Below are 21563 nucleotides of genomic sequence, written 5' to 3' on the forward strand. Positions count from 1 at the left end.
CCCCTGCATTTGTTGCTGTCCAGTGCAGGTAAATATGGTATATTCAAGCATCTTGGCTTTGACTGCAAAAGTACTGAAGAACTCTGGTGTGGCCAAGGATGCATCACTCTGTGAGTCTAGAGCAATATAAAGTCTTTTTCTAAAGTGAGATTTGTTTTCTGGAAAAACTTCAGCTAGACAAATCGGATGGCATATCCTAGTTTGCGCTGAGTCCTGGCATAGCTTTGTACATGCCACAATTGACTCTGCTTCTGAAGTAGGTTTAACTGCCTTTTCTGCAGCCTCGCTTTTAGGACTCTGTTTTCTTCTTGAGTTTAGGTGACACTGAAGGTGATCTGAAATGGTGCATTGCTGAACAACGTTGTGGGCTAGCACATTCGGCATATTTTACCTTTATTTTGCAGTTTCTAGCAAAATGAACTTTTGAACCACAGCATTGGAAGCAGACCTTTGCTTTAGTTGCTATCTCCAGCCTTTCGTCATAAGGCCTTTTTGAGAACTCTTTACAATCTGCAAGGCTATGTGGTTTATTATGAATGGGACATGGAATTTCTTTAGTTTCTTGTTTCTTATCCGGTTTAAACTGAGTGACTTCAGTGGATTTAACTACAACTGCGGTGGAAAGACAAGCAGAAAGAGGAGCAACTGAACCTTCAGTGGACGGGAGTTTCACAGCATGGGAATAGCCACTAAGAAGTGATTCATGTCCGCGCCAAAGATGTATGTGATGTTGGTAGGACAAATTGAAAGCTTTCCCCAAAGATTTTAAAATTTAAGCCAACTCATACTGGAAGATGCAGTCTTTTAGACAGTCTGCACCTAAGCCATGTAGGTCTTTAAAGGTTCTAAGACAGCACTCAGAATTCTGCTTGGAAAATGATTAGTACCCAGTGAAGCTGTTTCAACATGGGGGCAGCCCCCCCCCCCCCCCCGTGCAAGGGAAAAAATGCGGATGCTCAAGCCCCATTCAAATAAATGGGGTTTGTGCCCGCGGGAGCATGCACTATTGTTTTCTTCCAGCGCGGCTTCCAGCATATGCTGGAAGCTGCGTAAAACGCACCCGTGTATAACGCAGGCGCACTGTATGTGATTGCATTGGACTTATTTTACATATACAGTGGTGCCTCTGCATTCACTGTGGTTAGGGGTGAAGGACCCCCATGAATGTGGAAAAAACGCAAATAAAAAAACACTATTCTTTTTACCTAAGGGAACACCTCTCTAGGAATTTCCAGCTCCTTTACTGCAACTCTATGATCAATATCTGCTAGATGTTGCCAAATCACAGAATCATGGTGGAGGACCTACAAATGCTTAGAAAACATTCTCCAGCACAACTCTATGGTCAACTTTTGACAGAGTTGCACTGGAGGATCTAGAGAGAACATACTAATCCAAACCACAAATAGTAAAATATGCAAAAGTCAAAGCCACAAATGTGGAGGGCCAACTATATATTCAGTTAATTTAAGGAAACCTATATGCACTTATATTTTAAACCACATCACTGTGGTATTTTATTTACTTACATCAGCTACAAGTGATGTGAGCATTTTATTTAGAATTACTGCTAAAATCAATTCTGTATTGGTACAGAAATATACTAGAATATACCCATCCCAAAATGATGCATGGATTGAAATCCCTGCTAAGATTAATAACCAATACTTACTATATTCCATCTTTGTTTTCCTCTTCTTATCTTTTCCATTCAATTTGTCTTCTTCCTTCTCTTTTTCAGTGTCCTGCTCCTGCTGGTCAAGTTTTTCCCCACAATGTAACTTTTGCCTCCCCTGCAGAGGCTTCTCCAGAATCTTTTTCTTCTTCAAACCTCCTTTAACTAGGACCACTTTTCTTTTTAGGCAAGTGCAACCAAACATACACTCTGGCTTGCGGCAGTGTGCAGGCTGACGTTTCTCAAGAGCTAAACTAGAACAGATACATCCAAGCCGGCAAAACTCATTGTTGCAGGGCGGAGCTCGACTTTTCATTATTTTATGGATAGGCTTGTTTTTGAGTGAAGCCTGGAAAAAAATAGGTAGGCATTCACATAGATATCTGTATGGACACACAGCTGAAGAGTTACTGCTGGTATATAGATTTCAGACATGATATAGAATTCTTCATAAGCTGATATTTAAAATCCAGAGAACAGGTTGTATTTAGTTTAAGGCTCAAAAACAACTGAAAATCTCAGGTATTACAAGGTTCTCTGTTTTTGCTGCAAGAGATAACCACAGCTACTTCTCTAGATCTTAAATTTTCATTTACTGTGATTCTAAACAAGTCATGCCAAGAAGGCCTGCTGGTGGGTTCTATTTAAGGTTGTCATAAGTCAAGAATGACTGGAAGGCACAAAGCAACAAAACAACCAAGTGTTAGATCTGGATGATGATGATGATGAAAATAATAATAATACATTTTATTTCTTTCCTGCTTCCCCTCAAGGCTTGCGGCAGGTTATGGCATGATAAAATACAAAACACAATTAAAAACACATAAACTCTCAGAACTCTTCAATGGTGATACTAGTCTCTCTATATGTATGCTTTCCTAAGAACGGAGATCTCTTGAAGGAGCTCTCCTCCATGTCCCATCAGTAGGGGAAAGACATGGGAGAGGGCCTTTTCTGCAGTGGCACCCCGACTGTGGAATTCCCTCCCTTTGGAGGCCTAGTTGACACCATCATTAGAAGCATTTTGGTGCCAAGTTAAAACCAGTTTTTTTATTAAAGTTTTTGGGCCAAACTGATTTTCTGGGCTGCACATGTTTTATAGTTATATTACTCAAGATTGTTTTAACTGAGATTAAATTGTCTTGTTTTTAAATTGAAAAACAATTTAACATATTTTTAAATTTTTGTGCTTATTTATTGTTTTAAGTTGATTTTATTGTAAGCCACCAGATAAAGGATGGGATATAAATATTTTAATTAATTAAAATAATATTAATAATAATCATAATAAATGTACTACAGTCAAGATATATTTTATATGGACTATATGGGCTATACAGATTTTATGGAGTCTTTTAAAGTAACCTGTAATTTTAATAAAGCTTTATCAAAAATGATACTCATGGCAGCACATCATAATAAAAAACAAACAAACAAAAAAAAACAACAAAACCTCACACTCACAATAACCTAAAACTGAATGCCATGAAATACAGCTGAGCCTGACCAAAATAAAGCCTAAAATCCCATCAAGGGACAGAATTACAAGCTCAAACTGGAGCCTATATATACAGTGTACCCGCATCATACGTGGGGGTGCTTTACGCGGACTTGAGCTTATGCGCTCAAGCTGCAGGGAGTGCACGGGGCAGCACGTCCTATTCAATTGTATCCAATGGGGCTTGAACATAGGTGGAATTCGCCTTACGCAGGGGGTCCGGAATGGATCCCCCGCGTAAGGTGAGGCCCGACTGTATATATATGTATATGCATGTGTGTGTGTGTGTGTGTGTGCGTGCGCGCGTATATGTGCATTCAAATCATCTGTCAAATAATGGAAACCTCATGAATTTCATTGAGTTTTCTTAGGCAAAGAATGAGGTGGTTTACCATTGTCTTCCTCTAAAATATAGCCTACAGCATCTGGTATTCCTTGGAAGTCCCCCTTCCAAATATTAAACAAGCCTGATACTGCTTAGCTTCCATGAATAGATAGGATTTGCTGCCCTCAGGGTATTTAGATGGCTATGGGATATTTTACCAGCTTCAAAAAGTAAAGAGGGAAATGGCAAGGCATCTCAGGGGTGAAGGTTCCAGAGGCTGGTATGCACAACCACTGAAGCACTGTCCTACATATTCATCACTGCAGAGAGTGATGAAGCACAGAGCAAACTCAAAATTACACTGGGCATACGAAACAAAATTAAAGCACAGGGCTCCTTTAAATGGAGGACCTCAGCTAAACATCTGGCAGCAACCATCTGCATCAGTCTGCAAATACTTTTCAAAAGGCAGCTCCACGTAAACCATGCTGGCCTAATCCACCCAGCATGTGACTGAGGAAGATATGATGGCAGTCAGGCCTGTCTTCTATGGATCTCCAGAAGTTAGCAGCAGTTGTATTTTTGTTCAGTTGCATCATCTGTTACCAGACTTAACAGATACATTCTAGGATCTGCCTATCCTTTAATATTTACAATTTTAGTCACATAGTTATGTATCATAATCCAACACTTTTTTGCTTTAATACACAACCACCAGCTATGATAAAATGTTCTAATATCTGATTAATATTTACAACATCTGTTGTTTGAATATTTAAATGTTTTGCCAATTTATATGGTATCAGATACCATCTATAATGCATCTTATATCAGTTCTCTTTCAAATCATAATTCAATGTATATTTTAAGCCTCTGGTTCATATTTTTTTCCCAATGATGTATTTCAATATTTTGTCCTATGTTTTGGGCCCATTTTATCATACAGTTTTTCACAACTTCATATTGTAATTCATATTTCAGAAATAATTTGTATAATTTTGCTATTAAGTGGTTGTTATCTGAATTTCATATATTTTCAAAGTCTTGATTAATTTTCCAATATGATATAATTTTGAGTCAATCATAAATCTTTCTTTCAATTGTCTGTACAAGAACCAGTTACATTGATATCCTTCCGTTTTTAATGATAAGGTCTAACTTTAAAATACAGAAAATGGTTAAATACTTGGGAATAAATCTCACAACGAAAAATATGGACCTATTTAAAAATAATTATAAGATTTGGCAAGATATCAAAAAGGACTTGATGGGATGGATAAATTTGGGTCTATCTTGGTTAGGAAAGATTTTTGCTATAAAAATGAATTTATTACCTAAGATGTTATTCCTGTTTCAAAATCTGCAAATTGTTACTAATGATACCCCCTTTTAAAACATGGCATCAGGATATTTCCTCATTTTATTTGGTTGGGAAAGAGACCTAGAGTTAAAATGAAATTAATGTGTGACAAAATAGAAAGAGGTGTCTAGGCAGTTCCAAACCTTAAAATATACTATTATGTATGCAGTTTAGACTGGATATTAGAATGGATAAAATTTAAGAAAAAAGGATGTTACAATTAGAATGTCTGGACAATAGATTCGGATGGCACAGCTATTTGTTTTATGAAAAATCAAATGTAAGTAAGGATTTTAACAATCATCTAACAAGAAGATTCTACTGAGAAAATAGTTAAAAAGAAAAAGAAAATAGAGGAACGAGATTCCTAAGTAGACTTCAACCAATGAAGCCTTTTTAAGAAAAGACCAACTACTGAAGGATAGATGGGTTATATACAAGGTCTTAATAAAACAAGACAATCAAACTTGGAAAATGAAAGGAAGATTTAAAACGGAAAGATAACAATTTTTTAAAATAGTAGACTGGGAACTCTAGATATCTAAAATGGGCCCTGAAGGGCTGCATATGGGTGACAGGCTGTTGAATATTTTCACCATCTTGGTCTAGACGTTACACAACATACAATTATCTATTGTCTTCCCTCCACCTACTCCCAAAATCTATTTGCCTTCTATTAAAATCTTTGCATTAAATTTCAGAAATAAATAGTACATTGAAGGAAAGTTACCATTAAAGCAACTTACTTGAGCAGTGAGTAAAGTTGTCAGAGATAGGTCTGCTCTTTCTTCAGTAATATAGGTCCGTGGTTTACCATCCCACAATGCACAATCCTCCAAGTCCATCAGTCTCAACTGAGTTTTAGATAAACTTGGCAAACGACTAATCTGCTGTGGTTGCTGCTGTGGTTGACGCACAGTGATCTGTTTCCCCTGCATACTTTCTTCTATGGCTAGGAGAGCCTCTGCCTCATTTGCTCCTTGTTTACTAGGCTGAGAGCTGGTGACTTTCTCTTCCAAGACTGGTAAGTTGCGCTTCTGCTTTCTTACAACAGGTACAGACTTTTCTTTGCTTTTAAGAATAGCTTGCTTTCTATTCTTTATTTTTCGTCTCTTCCTTTTAGAGACAGAAGGCACAGAAAGACGCTTGAAATTGTAAGAGTTGGAAGTAGTAATGATGGATTGTTTTTTCAGAACACTATCCAGTGTCCTGACATAACTAGTACTTTTAGTTGGAAGCTGATAAACCACAGGAGAACTGGATGTGCTGGGTGATAATCCCATACTTGTTTCCAACAACTTCCCTTCAGTTTCTAAGTACTCATCAAGCTTATCACTGCAAAAGGCAGATCGGTTCTTCAAGGAGCCTTCTATAATGATACCTGAAGAATTACATAAACTAGGTTTAGATTAAGTGTACTGCCCATTTCACTATGACAAGTTTGCATAGAAGCATTTTGAAGACCTGGTAAAATTAGAAAATTCTAACATCACTAAAAATTGATCTATTAAATAACAGGCTAAAAATTTATAATTTGATTCCCTGTTAATGAGTAACTATAGACCGGTCTCCCTATTACCATTCTTGGGCAAGGTGATTGAGAGGGTAGTCGCCTTTCAACTCCAAGCAGTCTTGGATGAAGCCGATTATCTGGACCCATTTCAAACTGGCTTCAGAGCAAGACACGGAGTCGAGACTGCCATGGTCGCCTTAGTCGATGATCTCCGTCTGGGCACTGACAGGGGAAATGTGACCCTGTTAGTGCTCTTGGACATTTCAGTGGCCTTTGATACCATTGACCATGGTATCTTTCTGGAACGTCTGGGAGAGTTGGGTATCGGGGGCACTGAGCTCCAGTGGTTCCGATCCTACCTCTCAGGAAGGTTCCAGTCGGTGCTCTCGTAAAAGAGTGCTGACATCTGGCGTTCCTCAGGGCACCATTCTATCCCCCACGCTATTTAACATTTACATGAAGCCGCTGGGAGAGATCATCCGGAAGCATGGAGCATGGTGTTATCAATACGCTGATGACACCCAGATCTATCTCTCCATGTCTCTGACTGATACAGTGACTAAGGATGGCACCTCTCCTCTGGATGCCTGCCTGGAGTCAGTAATGGGCTGGATGAGGGAAAACAAACTCAAGCTGAATCCAGAGAAAACAGGGGTACTCGTGATAGGTATCCCAAGGCCAGATAGGGAAATTTGCCACCCTATCCTTGACGGGGTTAAGCTTCCTCTAAAGGATAAAGTTTGCAGCTTGGGAGTACTCCTGGACTCATCTCTACAGTTATCATCTCAAGTAGATGCGATGGCCAGGAGTGCTTGGTACCAGCTTCGGCCAATACGCCAACTGCGCCCGCCTGGACCAAAAGGACCTTGAAACTGTAGTACGTGCACTGGTAACCTCTCGCTTGGATTTCTGTAATGCACTCTACATGGGGCTACCTTTGTACCAAGTTCGGAAGCTACAGCTAGTTCAGAACACTGCAGCCAGATTGGTCACAGGTATTTCAAGATCGGACCATATTAACAACTACATTAAAATCTCTTCACTGGCTGCCTATTAGCTTCCGGGTGCAATACAAAGTGTTGGTCGTTACCTATAAAGCCCTACATGGCTTGGGCCCGAGTTACTTGAGGGAGCACCTCTCCCTACATAATCCGCCCTGCACCCTCAGAACAACGGGGAAATACTTACTTGATTACCCCCAGGGTAAAATTAGCAGCAACTCATCAGAGAGCCTATACGGCGACAGCCCCTGCCCACTGGAATGCACTTCCAGAAAAGATCCGACTCTGCTCTACATTGGAAGCCTTCAAAAAGGCACTGAAAACTTATCTTTTTCAGATAGCATACCCTCCTGATTCTCTTTAAAGATAGTATACCCTAATTAAGATCAGGATGTCCAACCACAACTGATAGTTTTTAACTGTTTTGTATATGGTTTCAGATTTTTATTGAATTGTGTGAAATTGTTGATGTAATTGTTGATGTATTGTATTACTTTGTACTGTGACATGTGTCACATAGCTTGCACAGTGTGAACCGCTTTGATCAGGAGGAAAAGCAGTATACAAATAAAAGTTTTATTTTATTTATTATTATAGATTGAATCTCCCTTATATGAAATTCCAAAATATTCCAAAATTGTCTTTATGGGTGGCTCAAATAGTGATATCTTTGTTTTCTGTTGGTTCAATTTACACAAATTTTCATTTCATGAATAAAATTATTAAAAATACTATGCATAAAATTACCTTCAAGCTATGTGTATAAGGTGCATACGAAACATAAATAACTGTTATGTTTAGACTTGTGTCCCATTTCCACAATCTCATATTATACACACACACACACACACACACACACTCACTCACTCATACACACACACACATTTCAAAATCTTTAAAAAATCAAAATCCAAGACACTTCTAATTCCAAGCACTTCAGATAAGAGAGACTTAAACTGTACCACAATTTCCCTCTCTTCCTACAGAAATAGATACTGGAAAATTTTATTAGACAATCAAAGGAAGAAAAAAATTAAGAGTTGTCCTTTTCATCTCATTTATGTTCACGAAGACATGCAAGTAAGAAACACATTAAAAACTTTCTTCTCACCTTCATTTTTTGAAGAACTATGCAACTTTTCTCGCCATCCCTTAATTTTTGTGAAATCATTTGTCTTGCCAGTCCTGGAAACAAAGGGAACCCCAGTATCTAACGGCACAGAGAGGAAGGAAGAACAAAAGAATTCAAAGGATTTAATCAGCTGGGAGCATAAATGAATTACACAAAATGCTCAACATGAAGTGAGCTACAAAAATTCCATTGCTGACATATACCTGTAATTAATGTTTTCTGAGAACATGGCTAGGTCAATATTGTTAGATCATGCAATAAAACAATCATAGACTCATAGAATTGGAAGAGACCACAAGGGCCAGCCAGTCCAACCCCCTGCCATGCAGGAAATCACAATCAAAGTATCCCTGACAGATGGCCATCCAACCTCTGCTTAAAGGCCTCAAAGAAAGGAGACTCCACTACACTCCAAGGGAGTGTGTTCCACTGTCGAACAGCCCTTATTGTTAGGAAGTTGAGGTGGAATCTCCTAATGTTGAGGTGGAATCTCTTTTCCTGGAGCTTGCATCCATTGTTCCAGCTATGCAGAGTTAGGTAAACCTATGCTGAATGTAAAAGCCTTGAACAGTGAGTTGGTCATGTCCAGGGTTATCAGATATCCTCCTTTTCCCAAACATGTCCTACATTTCAACCTTCTGTATGGGAGGAATTCCAAAGCATCCTCCACTTGAGCATGACTAAGAAGTCTACTGATTAACACCACATGCTGTTTCCCTTTGCGAAATGTGTCTACCTGGGAGACTGTCCACACTGCAAATAAGGGATAGGATGGATCCTTCTACAGCTCTTTTTCTTAGGAGCAGCAGCAGCAAAGACTTGCTGCCAAAGCTTGAGGAATGTATATTTCTCGGAGGAGAAAACTGCTGCTTGAGGTGGAAGGATAATCTCTCTAAAGCTAGTTTTCAAGGCTCCCCCAAATGCAGCGGAGACAGGCTGCCAAGTAATGCATCTATAGTCAGCCCTCCACTAACTCTCACAGCCACCTAGTGCTACTTCACTTCATTCTGAATCAAATGTTAAAAACTTCTCCCCCTCCAAACCAGTCCTCACCACTCAACACCACTTCCCTGGTGTGGGGAGAGAAGGTTTCAACATTAGATTCACAATGGAGGACAACAGAAGGAAGTGGTGTTAGAGAAGTCCATAGAGAGAGAAGAAAAAGGAAGGAGGTGGTTTTAATTTTGGATACTCCTAGCAATGAAGATAAGCTGATCAAATATGGTTGCATACATAATAAAATATAGTATATGTAAAATAGTTGTAAATAAACCATATGAAATGAATTTGTATTTATATTAGTTTTTAGCTTTTATTTTGTAATGTCCTACATTTTTCTTGAGTGTCTTAAATTGTGCAGTATCTTGTTCTCTTTTTCATTTATGACATCTGGTCACCCTGGTTATGCCAAAACATAAATTTTCACTAACACTGAAGAGCTCATGTTTTATTACAACAAAAAAGAAATGCTTCATTTGTCTTATAAAGCTGTACACAGCTGTACACCTAGTTTGTAATACAAGTTTTAAAATACCACTGCATTAAGGAAGATACTGACTTACCAGCAGAACTGGAACTGCCCCTCAAGTTTTTCCATGAAGCATAGTGATCTGAATAACTTAATGGCAGCTGCACACCCAAATATTTTAGATCAATGCTCATTGCTGGGTCCACAGAATTCAGCTTTAATCCCACTGTAAGAAAAAATGCCACCTACACATTTAATACATAAAATCAACTGTAAATACAAACCTTATATATAATCAAAAAGCACTACCAGCTTTTCTCTGTATCATTTCATTTCACAGACTATCAAGATAACAGAACATTTCTCTCGCCTATTCCCCCCACAGTAGGAATTATTTCAACCAGCCTTAGCCACAATCAGTTTCCCATTAAATGGGTAGGGGTGAACATTTTTGGCTCAAAGGCTTTCATGGCCAGCATCCATAGTTTTTTGTGGGTTTTTCGGGCTATGTGGCCATGTTCTAGCAGAGTTTCTTTCTGACGTTTCGCTAGCATCTGTGGCTGGCATCTTCAGAGAACGCTTTGCCTGGAAAAATTGGGTGTATATATACCGTGTGAGCCTGGGAATGCAGGAGTGATTTGCATGTGTATTGTTCTGTGCTGAAGGCTGGCCTCAGCCTGGGAGGCTAACGCAAAAGAGGATTAATGTTGGCTAATTGATGATCATTGTCTGCTGGGAAAGCCCCTGACTCCGAATTCATTTGCATTTGCTGAGTCCTTATTTTGCTATTCCTCAGGACTGGTAGCCAAATTTTGTTCACTTTAAGGGTTTCCTCTTTTCTGTTGAAATTTTCCAGGTGTTTGTGGATTTCAATGGCTTCCCTGTGCATCCTGACATGGTAGTGGTTGGCATGGTCCAGATCTTCAGTGTTTTCAAACAGTATTTTATGCCCAGGATGGTTTGTGGCATGTTCTGCTACTGCTGATTTTTCTGGCTGACCCAGTCTGCAGTGTCTCTCGTGTTCCTTGATTCTTGTTTGATGGCCCCTATGTAGACTTTTCCGCAGCTGCATGGTAAGCGGTAAACTCCTGTGGCTGTGAGAGGGTCTCTCTGGTCCTTGGCTGAGCTAAGCATTTGCTGGATTTTCTTCGTCGGTTTGTAAACCATTTGAAGGCTGTGCTTCCCCACCACTTTGCCTATTCTGTCTGTGACTCCTTTGATGTATGGTAAAGTTTAACATCGATAAGAGATTATTGGTGCTTATGAAGAAGCTTTACGAAAATACCTATAGGAAAGTCCAATGTACCCCTGCCAGACATTTAACAAGAAAAATACCCACCTATGTTGGAGTAAGACAGGGCTACATACTAGCCCCCATCTTATTCAACTTCTATATCAACTCTTTAGTTCACCACTTGGAATCGATAAAATCTCACCCCCCTCGTTTAGCAGATAGGCTGATAACTGTGCTATTATATGCCGATGATCTGGTGCTTCTATCGCAGACAAGAATAGGTCAGAGACGCCTCTTAAGTGCTCTTGCTACCTACTGTAAAGATGAACTGTTGACTATAAACTAAAACAAAACAAAGGATATGGTATTTAATAAGAAAAAGACCAAACATAAATGGCAGATCGACGGCCATCAAAGAGATCAGGTTACCTCATACAAATACTTAGGGATAATCTTCCAGTCAACAGGATCATGGAATCTGCAAATGAACCATGCCATCGCAAGTGCTCAAAGAAGTACCAAAGCACTTCTTTCCTTTTTCTATTCTAAAGGTGGCCAATATGTCCCCGCAACCATCTAAGTATTCGTCAGCAAAATAATTTCCCAGATGTTGTATGGCAGTCAGGTGTACACGCTTAATGACTGCAACTCATTTGAAGTAGCACAAACCAAACTTAAGCGCAATTACAAGAATTCCAACATGGATCCCAAATGTAATACTCAGGTTGGAGACAGAACAAATTTCTATGGAAGCCTGAATATTGATATTTACTGTGAATTTCTGGCTAAAGTTGACTTCTCTTCCTGTGGGACTTACGCAATTAATTTTGGCAGATACTTTTCAATCTAAATGGAAAAACTCTCTGACTACAAAATCTGGGACTCACGACTAACGCCCTTCAGTCTATGGGATATTCAAAAGCCAAAACAGCCATTATGCAGCACATAAAGGACACAGAATTCCAAAACCATAGAACTCAGTCCACAAACTATTTTTCTTATTGGGACAGTATAGGACCGCTTACTGTGCCAAACGACATCACAAACCTATCGATCCCCAGATATAGAATAGCTTTTGCACTGGCTAGATTAAACGTTCTTCCATCAGCATTACTGGAGGGTAAATTTAGTAAGACTTCTGTTCACGAGCGAACATGCCCCTGTAACTCAGGAGATATAGAAAAATGTTGGACATGTATTGTTTCACTGCCCTTTTTATGGCAATGCTCGCAGAGATTTGATCACCCCTATACTCTTGAACGTACCTGGGAGATCTGAAGCTTTTTACTTAAATTACCTATTATCAGACTTGAACTAGCATATAACTTATAAAATGGCACAATTTTCTCCACTAGCAATCACTTGTAGGAAAAGAACAACTGATCAAAGTTAAACGCATAATATTGTGTCATGTCTAATACTGCATGTCTGGTTAAAATCTGATATTGCTAATCTACCTTTACTATTTGTATCTTAAGGGCGGAAACCCATAAAGGTTTATTTTTATTTATTTTAAATGAAGCTATCTTAAACGTAACGGAAATGAATTATTTACATTTCTAGTTGGCAGATTTTTATCCCAAGCAATCTTTTTATGTGTATTATTTATTTTTTATGTTATATTTTATATTGATGCTGGTCTTTGACCGTAATAAAGAATTTCATTTCATTCCATTTCACAATAAGCATATCTGACACATGGCCATCCAACCTCTGTTTAAAAACTGTCAAAGAAGGAGACTCCATCAAACACTGTCAGGAGGTTTTTCCTTGTGTTTAGGCAAAATCCCTTTTCCTGTAGCTTGCATCCATTGCTCTGTGTCCTAGTTTCTGGAGCAGCTGAAAACAAGCCTGCTCCATACTCAATATGACATCATTTCAAATGTTTAAATATGGCTGTCACATCACCTGCTGACCTTCTCTTCTCCAGGGTAATATGCAGCTTACCTAAGCTGTGGCTCATAGGGCATGGTTTCCAGACCTTTCACCATACTGGTCGCCCTCCTCTGGACATGGCTTCTCAACATCCTCCTTGAACTGTGGTGCCCACACAGTATTCCAGGTTTGACCTGATCTACGCAAAATGGAATGGTACCATTACGTCACTTTATCTAGACGCTATACTTCTATTGATGCAGCCTAGAATCACATTGACTTTTTTAGCTGCTGCATTACACTGTTGACTCAACTCATGGTCTACTAGGGCCAGGGAAGTAGGAGAGAAGTTTCGGTGTTTTTCTTCGGTCATTTTCTCACTAGAGAACTAGTTTCTAACTAAAAATATATCACTTATATTTAAAGTGTGTACTATGCTATGGTAGGTATTTCAATTAACACCAGAGTAATAATAATAACAATAACAACAACAACAGGTTTTATTTATATACCGCCCAATCACTGGGAATCTGAGCGGTTTACAACAGAGGGGATAATAGACGTTTCCCTGCCCACAGGCTTACAATCTAAAAGACACAAAGAGAAGGGAATTGGGGGGGGGGTGAGGGGACAGGTCCAGCATTTCTTCTCTCCCTCTGAGGCCTGGCCAAGGCGATGGACCAGAGGGAGGGCTCTTCTTCTTCAGGCTAACCTGATGGGTTGGGCCAGCCTACTCTCCCCCTCATAGGCCAAGGAGTGACAGTTAGAGGGAGGAGCCTTTTCTTCAGGCTAGCCCCTCATGGAGCTGGGCCAGCCTACTCTCTCCCTCAAGGCCGGAAGATGATCAGTTATGGAGGAGGAGTCTCTTTCTTCAGCTAGCCCCTGATGGAGCTGGGCCAGCCTACTCTTCCCCTCCATAGGCCGGAAGATACAGTTTTATGGAGGAGGAGTCTCTTTCTTCAGGCTAGCCCCTGATGGAGCTGGGCCAGCCTACTCTCTCCCTCATAGGAGAGTAGGCACAATCTTGTTTTCTAAGGGGCTTTCCCAGCAGACAATGATCACCAATTATCAGGCACTAATCCTCTTTTGCATATCCTCCCACCCTGAGGCCTGGCCATCAACAACAGAACAATACACAGATTAACATAGGAATCATTCCTGCCTACCCAGGATCACACAGCATATGTATGTATGTATGTATGTGTGTGTGTACACACACTCTCTCTCTCTCTCTCTCTTTCTCTTCCAGGTCAGCATTCTCTGAAGATGCCAGTTATAGATGCTGGCAAAACATCAGGAATTAACTCTTCTATAACATGGCCACATAGCCTGCAAAACCCACAAAAAACTATGGGTGTCGCCCACAAAGCCTTCAATTTCACAATCTTGTTTTAATCCAATAATCACACTTACATTTATTACTAAAAAAAATCAAGTATAATACACTCCTCTAGAAACTGACCAAGATTCATTAAATGGTCACAGTACATCTCTACATTAACATCCTTATATATTTCCTGTTGTTTTTAGAAACCTCTGCTGAAGATATTGTATTTCTGAAACATGTTCCACATAATAAATGATTCAGACATTTTTGTGTTAAGGAAAAAGTAACATGGGATATACAGTGAATGAAATAAAACATGTATGTGAGAGTCATGATGACTCAGCAAGAGCAATTGGGAGCTACACAGGTGTAATAGGTAATGTAATTAACAAGTCCTAAATGCCAAGGACAGAAATGCAAAGTGAATAATTGAACACACCTGAGAATTGTTAAAGTGGTCAAGGTGAGATGATGAAATCATTAATTGTGGGATGAACCAAGAGAACCAATGAGAATGGTTGTACACGCCCACTGGGTGGAAACAGACAACAGTGGGTGGTATCTTGCAATGACTATAATAATGGCTATGAATCCCAATGTGTTTTGTGGGTAGTAGTTGTGGAGTATTGGAGTAGTGTTGGATAGTTTTGGAGCTGTATATAGTAGAATAAAGTAGATCTTTTATATAAGACTACTAAGTTGTCTGGTGTCTTGGGTCAAGCTACAAGAGCCAGCTGAATCCTGAAGAAGTGGGAAGACTTCTGTGGAAGCAAGAGTGAGAAGGCTTGAAGAGTTTGTCAGGGTCTTCAGTCTATTCTCTAACTCTGCTGCTTTAGAGCAAAGCTTTAACCACTGGCCAAAACTGGTCAGCGCCGGTGTGTAACAAGGTGGTGAGTTCGAGCCAGAGGTGAAGAGCTACAACTCCCATCATCCCTGACATTTTGAACATTATTTCTCTCTGCTTCTGGAAATGATTTTTGTTGTTTTTTTCCCTCCACCTCTAGGACATGCTTTTGAGGAGGAGCCAGGAAAGTCCTGTTACATAAGTAGAGTTCCACCCATCTATCCAATTACTCCACAAGGCTTAACTTGTTTCTTGCTTTTGCTACAGAGCAAAGGCTGAAGAACCACAGATGGATTCTCTTATGGAAAAGTAACACAGTGGAATAATATGTAATTCAATTAATTGACGCTTGACTGTCAAAAGTATTCATTACAGTCGGCCCTTGGTATACGCGGGGGATCTGTTCCAGACCCCCGTGTATGCCAAAATCCGCGTATGCTCAAGTTCCGTTGTCCCCAATGGCGGCGTGCGTGTCGCCATTGGGGACAAAAGTCCCTCTCCTCCCCTCCTCTTTCCCTCCCTCTCTCTTCCCCTACCTGCTTACTTGCTCAGTTGCCGCACCACCGCCGCCTCCTCCTCCGCCGCCGCAGGAAAGGCCGGGTGGTGCTCTTGGAGGCCAAGAGGCCTCCAGGCTGCACCCAACCATTTGGAGGCGGTGGCGGCGGCGTGGATGAGGCCAAGCTTCGTCCTCCTCGCCGTCGCCTCTGTCACCACGAAAGGGCCTGGTGGAGGGCTGGAGGCTTCTTGGCTTCCAAGAACAGCACCCGGCCATTTCACAGTGGTGGCAAGGAGGACGAGGCTTGGCCTCCCGGCCTCTTCCTCCGCTACTGCAAAAAGGCTGGGTGGTGCTCTTGGAGGCCAAGAAGCCTCCAGGCCTCCACCCAGCCCTTTTGCGGGGGCGGCAAGGAAGACAAGGCCAAGTTTCGTCCTCTTCACCGCCACCACAAAAGAGCCGGGTGAAGCCTGGAGGCCTCTTGGCCTCCAAGCACAGCAGCCAGCCTTTCCCGCGGAAATGGCGGAGGCGGTGAGAACAAGACTTGGCCTCCTGGCATCCTCACCGCTGCCACTGCCGCCGCCATGGGAAAGGGCAGGTGGTGCTCTTGGAGGCCAAGAGGCCGCCAGACTGCACCCAGCCCTTTGCAGTGGTGGCGGCGGCATGGAGGAGGAAGCTTGGCCTTGTCCTCCTTGCCACCACCGCTGCAGAAGGGCCAGGTACCTGGCCTTTCCCGTGGCGGCGACAGAGGAGGCGGTGAGGATGCCAGGAGGTGGCGGCGCGGTGACTGAGCAGGTAAGCAGGGTGGGGAAGAGGGAGGGAGGGTAGATAGGTAGGAAGGAGGGAGGGAAGGGAGGAGAGGGACTTTTGCCCCCAATGGTGGCACGTGTGCATGCGCGCCACAATTGGGGACAACTTCCGGGTTTGCCATGCACGTACAGTGCGTCCTCGCCTTACGCGGGGGATCCGTTCTGGACCCCTCCGTGTAAGTCGAATTCCGCCTATGCTTGAGCCCCATTGGAAACAATGGGGCTCGTGCGCGGTGGCGCAAGCGCCCATTCAATTGAATGGGACGCGACGCCCCTTCCGCCCCGTGCGCGCCCTGCGGCTTGAGCGCCTATGCTCAAGGCCGCGTATGGCACGGGCGCACTGTATGCTCAGATCCGCGCATGGCAAATCTGCATACTGAATATTGGGGAACAAAGCACTGATCTTGTCTGGAAATATTTACAAATGTTTTAGAATTAGTCTTTCTGGAAGCCCACACAAGGGTGCTGTTTAAATCTCGCTGGGATCAACCGATTTAAGTAGCTTGCTTACAGGATTTACCCTAAATGTATAAGAAAAATATGGGAGTGGAGTTCTGGATGGTATGTCTGGCCCAGGGAAGGAAAAGAGAGAACCACTCCAAGTCTTTACAGCGAAATAAGACCACTTAACAATATACAATATGTTTCATATGTATTTATGAAATGCAACTATACTGTATGACGGTCCTGTAACACTTTTATAAAAACTTTTTGGATGTGCAGTAAAAATCATAATTGGATGAATAAGAAGTAGAATGAAATGCAATAAATCATATTTTGCAGAGAACTATGGAGAAAATGATGGTGACAAGCCACCCACTGGCCACATATCAGAGGCAAATGATCAGAATAAGCAGTCATTCAAGACCTACGATTATTTGTATTTATGTTTTCCAAAGTTCAAAAGAAACAAGAAGAAAACTGGATGTAATCAGTTCTGCTTCTACTACAACTATGCAATATACCTTTGAATAATTGCAAATTATTCAAAACAAGCAACATGGTGGCAGAAATCCAACACACCTGTAAGAACTATGAAAGGATACATAGCATTCAATTAAAGGAAAAATGCATGGAGTCGCCCCCCCCCCATATCCGCAGATTCTATATCCATGGATTCAGCCACCCATAATGCTATCTATCTATCTATCTATCTATCTATCTTCCAAAGAACAAACATTGATTTTTGTCATTTTATATATTTTACTGTGCCAATGTATTTATTGGAACTTCAGAATCCATGGGGGAGGAGGTTTCCTGGAACCAAACCTTAGCAATTAACAAGGGTCCATTGTAATAACTAATGAAGAAGAAAGTTGTCATAGGATAAAACTATTTGGTTTAACTTGATTTTTAACTAACTTTTTAGAGGATAGTTCTGTTGGAAGTGTTAACACTATGGATCACTGATGAGACAGCTGAGACACCAAACCCACAAGAAGGGGTTGCAGATGTGCAAGTCAGTCAGTCAGACAGACAGACCAACCTACTAAAGGAAAGCCACCCAGAGATCTTTCCTACGTTGGATGAAAAGCTATCATCTGGATATAAAAACTGCTTTCCTTCATGGAGAACTATCTGAACACATTTATATGGAACAACCCCCAGGCTTTGAAGACAAAAACAATAAATATCTTTTATGCAAACTTCAGAAGAGCAGTTATGAATTAAAACAAGCTGCCAGAGCATGGACTGAGAAACTGAATAAGATGCTCCTTGAGAAGGGGTTTACCCAAGGAAAGACTGATAGATGCCTCTACTCAAGATGGAAAGACCACAAAAAAGTAAAGTCTGGAAAAAAAAGAAAGAAAAGGATTCAGGCCAGGGAAGTGTCCAGGGATACTGCTCATCACAGCAATTGGTGAAATTTGGCTGTAAAATAAAACATGTCCTACTAGGAGGCCTGCTGGAGTCAGGGAGGTCTTTATTTTTTCCTGCCAATTAGGAGCAAAGGGAAGGAGACACCCACTCTAAAGGATGTTCTGACCTTCCCTGTTGTGAAAGTGAAACAAGAAACATCTCATATTTTCTTGGAATATAGATTGAACAAGAAGGTAGAAGTTACCTTCTTAACCCAATCAATCAATCAATCAATAAAATAACAGAACTACTGAAACATCTGTCATCCTTTAGACTGTGAGGGAATGAACAGGCAGGCCCAGCTCCATCAGGGCTAGCCTGAAGAAGAAGAGCCTTCCCTCCAGTCCATCTCCCTTGGTCCAGGCCTCCGAGGGAGAGAAGAACCACTGGACCTCATCTCCTTTCCCACCACCATTCCCTTCTTCTTTTGTGTCGTGTCTTTTAGATTGTAAGCCTGAGGGCAGGGAACCGTCTAATTAAAAATAATAATTATAATCCGCTCTGATAGCCTTTAGGGCTGAAGGGCAGGGTATAAATACCATAAATAAATAAATAAATAAAATCTTGGATTAACTAAGTTACATCTAGTGAGCACTCTGTCTACAGATACGAACTACTGGAAGAACACCATGGAAAATCAAATGCTATTGGAAAGCTTCTGTACAGAAGCAAAATGACAAGATCAGATGCATCTGCAGCTTTTGGGATTTTGTGCAGAAGAACTTGATATTCTTGCAAACAAGCTAATGAAATGTGGGCTAGACAACGTAACTGTTACATGAATTTGTAATTGGTTGACCGGCTGAACCCAAAGGGTACTCAACAATGGCTCCTTTTCATCCTGGAGACAAGTGACCAGTGGGGTCCCACAGGTTAGTATTCAGTATTTTCATCAATGACTTGGATGACAGTATTGGGAGCATACTTATCAAATTTGAAGATGACACCAAATTAGGAGAAGTAGCTAATACCCTGAGGACAGGATCAAAATTCAAAATGACCTGAATAGACTAGAAAGATGGGCCAAAGCTAACAAAATGAAATTCAGTATGGAGAAATGCACTGATATAGGATGGAGGACACCTGGCTGAACAAGACTACATGTGAAAGGGATCTGGGAGCCCAAGTAGGCCACAAGTTGAACATGAGTTAACAGTGTGATGCGGCAGCTAAAAAGGTCAATGAAATTTTAGACTGCATCAAGAAAAATATAGTGTCTAGATCAAGGGAAGTAATAGTGCCACTCTATTCTGCTTTAGGCAGGCCCCACCTGAAATATTTTGTTCAGTTCTGAGCACAATTCAAAAAGGATATTGAGAAACTGGAGCTTGTCCAAAGGAGAGCGATTAAAATTGTGAAGGGTCTGGAAACCATGCCCTATGAGGAACAACTTAGGGAGCTGGGGATGTTTAGCCTGGAGAAGAGAAGGTTAAGAGGTGATATGATAGCCCTGTTTAAATATTTGAAGGGAAGTCACATTGAAGAGGGAGCAAGATTTGTTTTCTCCTGCTCCAGAGACTAAAACATGGAACAATGGATACAAACTACAGGAAAAGAGATTCCACCTCAACATTAAGAGGAACTTCCTGACAGTAAGGGCTGTTCGACAGTGGAGATAAGGAACAGTAAGGGCTGTTTGACCCTCCCTCAGAGTGTAGTGGAATCTACTTCCCTGGAGATCTTTAAGCATAGGCTGGATGGCCATGTGTCAGGGATGCTTTGACGGTGATTTCCTGCATGGCATGGGGTTGGACTGGATGGTCCTTGTGGTCTCTTCCACCTCTCCAATTCTATGGATGTCTGTTTTTCTATGGAAATGGAATCACTGATTGGACTACACAGAAGCAGAAGACAGTCACAACTTCCTCTACAAAAACTGAATGTGTCTCATCCTTAGAACCATGTAAACAATGGAAGTGGCTACACGTGTTACCGTTAGAGACTTTGGAATAAAAGAGCCAACCCCAACAGGATATATGAAGATAACCAAGGAAGCATAAAGATCTCTCAGCCAGAGATGACCAATCCTCATATTAAGCATGTTGAAAACAAGTATCATTTCATAAAGGAGGCACATGAACAAGGGCTTATCAAGCTGGAATACTGCCCAACACAAGAGATGACTGCAGAAGCCACTGGCCAGAGTTTGTTACCAAGCTCTACAAGAGTAGATGAAATTTGTGGACTTGTGTACACATCATTGAGAAGGGATACTGAAAGTGCAAAAATGCTCTGCACTGAAAGAATTAATGCCTCAGAATCAGCAACAGTAATAGGGTTAGATAGTTTGAGTAACCTACAGTGATCTCCCTCATAAATTCCCTGCCTCACAATGGAGTTTTTACAATAAAGATATTGGTTTGTTCTCTAAGCCACTGGCATTTTGCCCCTGTGTACTGTAATTCTAAAAAGTACATGTGAAATTTTGGACCAAACAAGAACTCTTTCATACAAATTACACATGTTGCGACAGTAATAAAAATGACAATCCACATGGGACCTCAATATTTTCATCAAGGCAAGTAATAGTATGTGTATGTTGGGCACGATCAGAAACAACTGTTACTTTGTAGAACTCACACCTACCTTCTCGAAGGCTAGGATGTATCTCTTGCCGGTACTTAAAAGACTTCAGATCTTCCAACAATTCTTTTTCCAGCTGTTGTATCATTTGAACACCTGTCAAATATGTATTTCTTTAAAATCTCTTAATACTATCACCATTTCTTATTCACCCACTAACCAACAATCCTTCCCATCCCATTTTCAGAAGCCAAAGAGAGAACTACTATTGAGGACATCCTCCACATCTCCCAAATTCTGAGGGGAAAAAAAGTGCAACGAGGAGAGCTGCAGTATTTTTCAACAGCAGAGGACTAAAGGACGTTTTCTTCTGCCCCCAACCCAAACTTTAAAAACATCTTGCCATGAGAAAGAATTTCAGATTTTGATGACATCAACACTGTTATAGATTCTGTTGACGTGCTATTTATGGACTGCTTTCCTAACAGCTATATTGGTACGGACAAGGAAAATGCTTCTAAAGCTTTTACTAGCTGTGAAGTAAAACACTAGTTCATGAACATGGATTTCTTTGGCGTCACTGGGCATAAAGTAAATCCAATTGTTAGTCCCTAAAATCAATAAAT

The 21563-nt window shown here is 41.0% G+C and overlaps 1 protein-coding gene across 5 annotated transcripts in view; it reads right to left on the minus strand.

Moving 5' to 3' along the window:
* The window catches only part of MGA (MAX dimerization protein MGA), a 72092-nt gene that overhangs the window by 36939 nt on the left and 13590 nt on the right, over positions 1–21563 (minus strand). For all 5 annotated transcript variants that reach the window (XM_042466654.1, XM_042466661.1, XM_042466635.1 and 2 more), the window contains exons 6-10: positions 21001–21093; positions 10067–10198; positions 8484–8582; positions 5605–6239; positions 1673–2024 (exon numbers count right to left, since the gene is read on the minus strand). In XM_042466654.1, the coding sequence (XP_042322588.1) occupies positions 1673–2024; positions 5605–6239; positions 8484–8582; positions 10067–10198; positions 21001–21093 (1311 nt within the window). The remainder of the gene's footprint in view (positions 1–1672; positions 2025–5604; positions 6240–8483; positions 8583–10066; positions 10199–21000; positions 21094–21563) is intronic.

Source organism: Sceloporus undulatus, chromosome 1, assembly GCF_019175285.1.
Source record: "Sceloporus undulatus isolate JIND9_A2432 ecotype Alabama chromosome 1, SceUnd_v1.1, whole genome shotgun sequence".
Lineage (NCBI taxonomy): Eukaryota > Metazoa > Chordata > Lepidosauria > Squamata > Phrynosomatidae > Sceloporus > Sceloporus undulatus.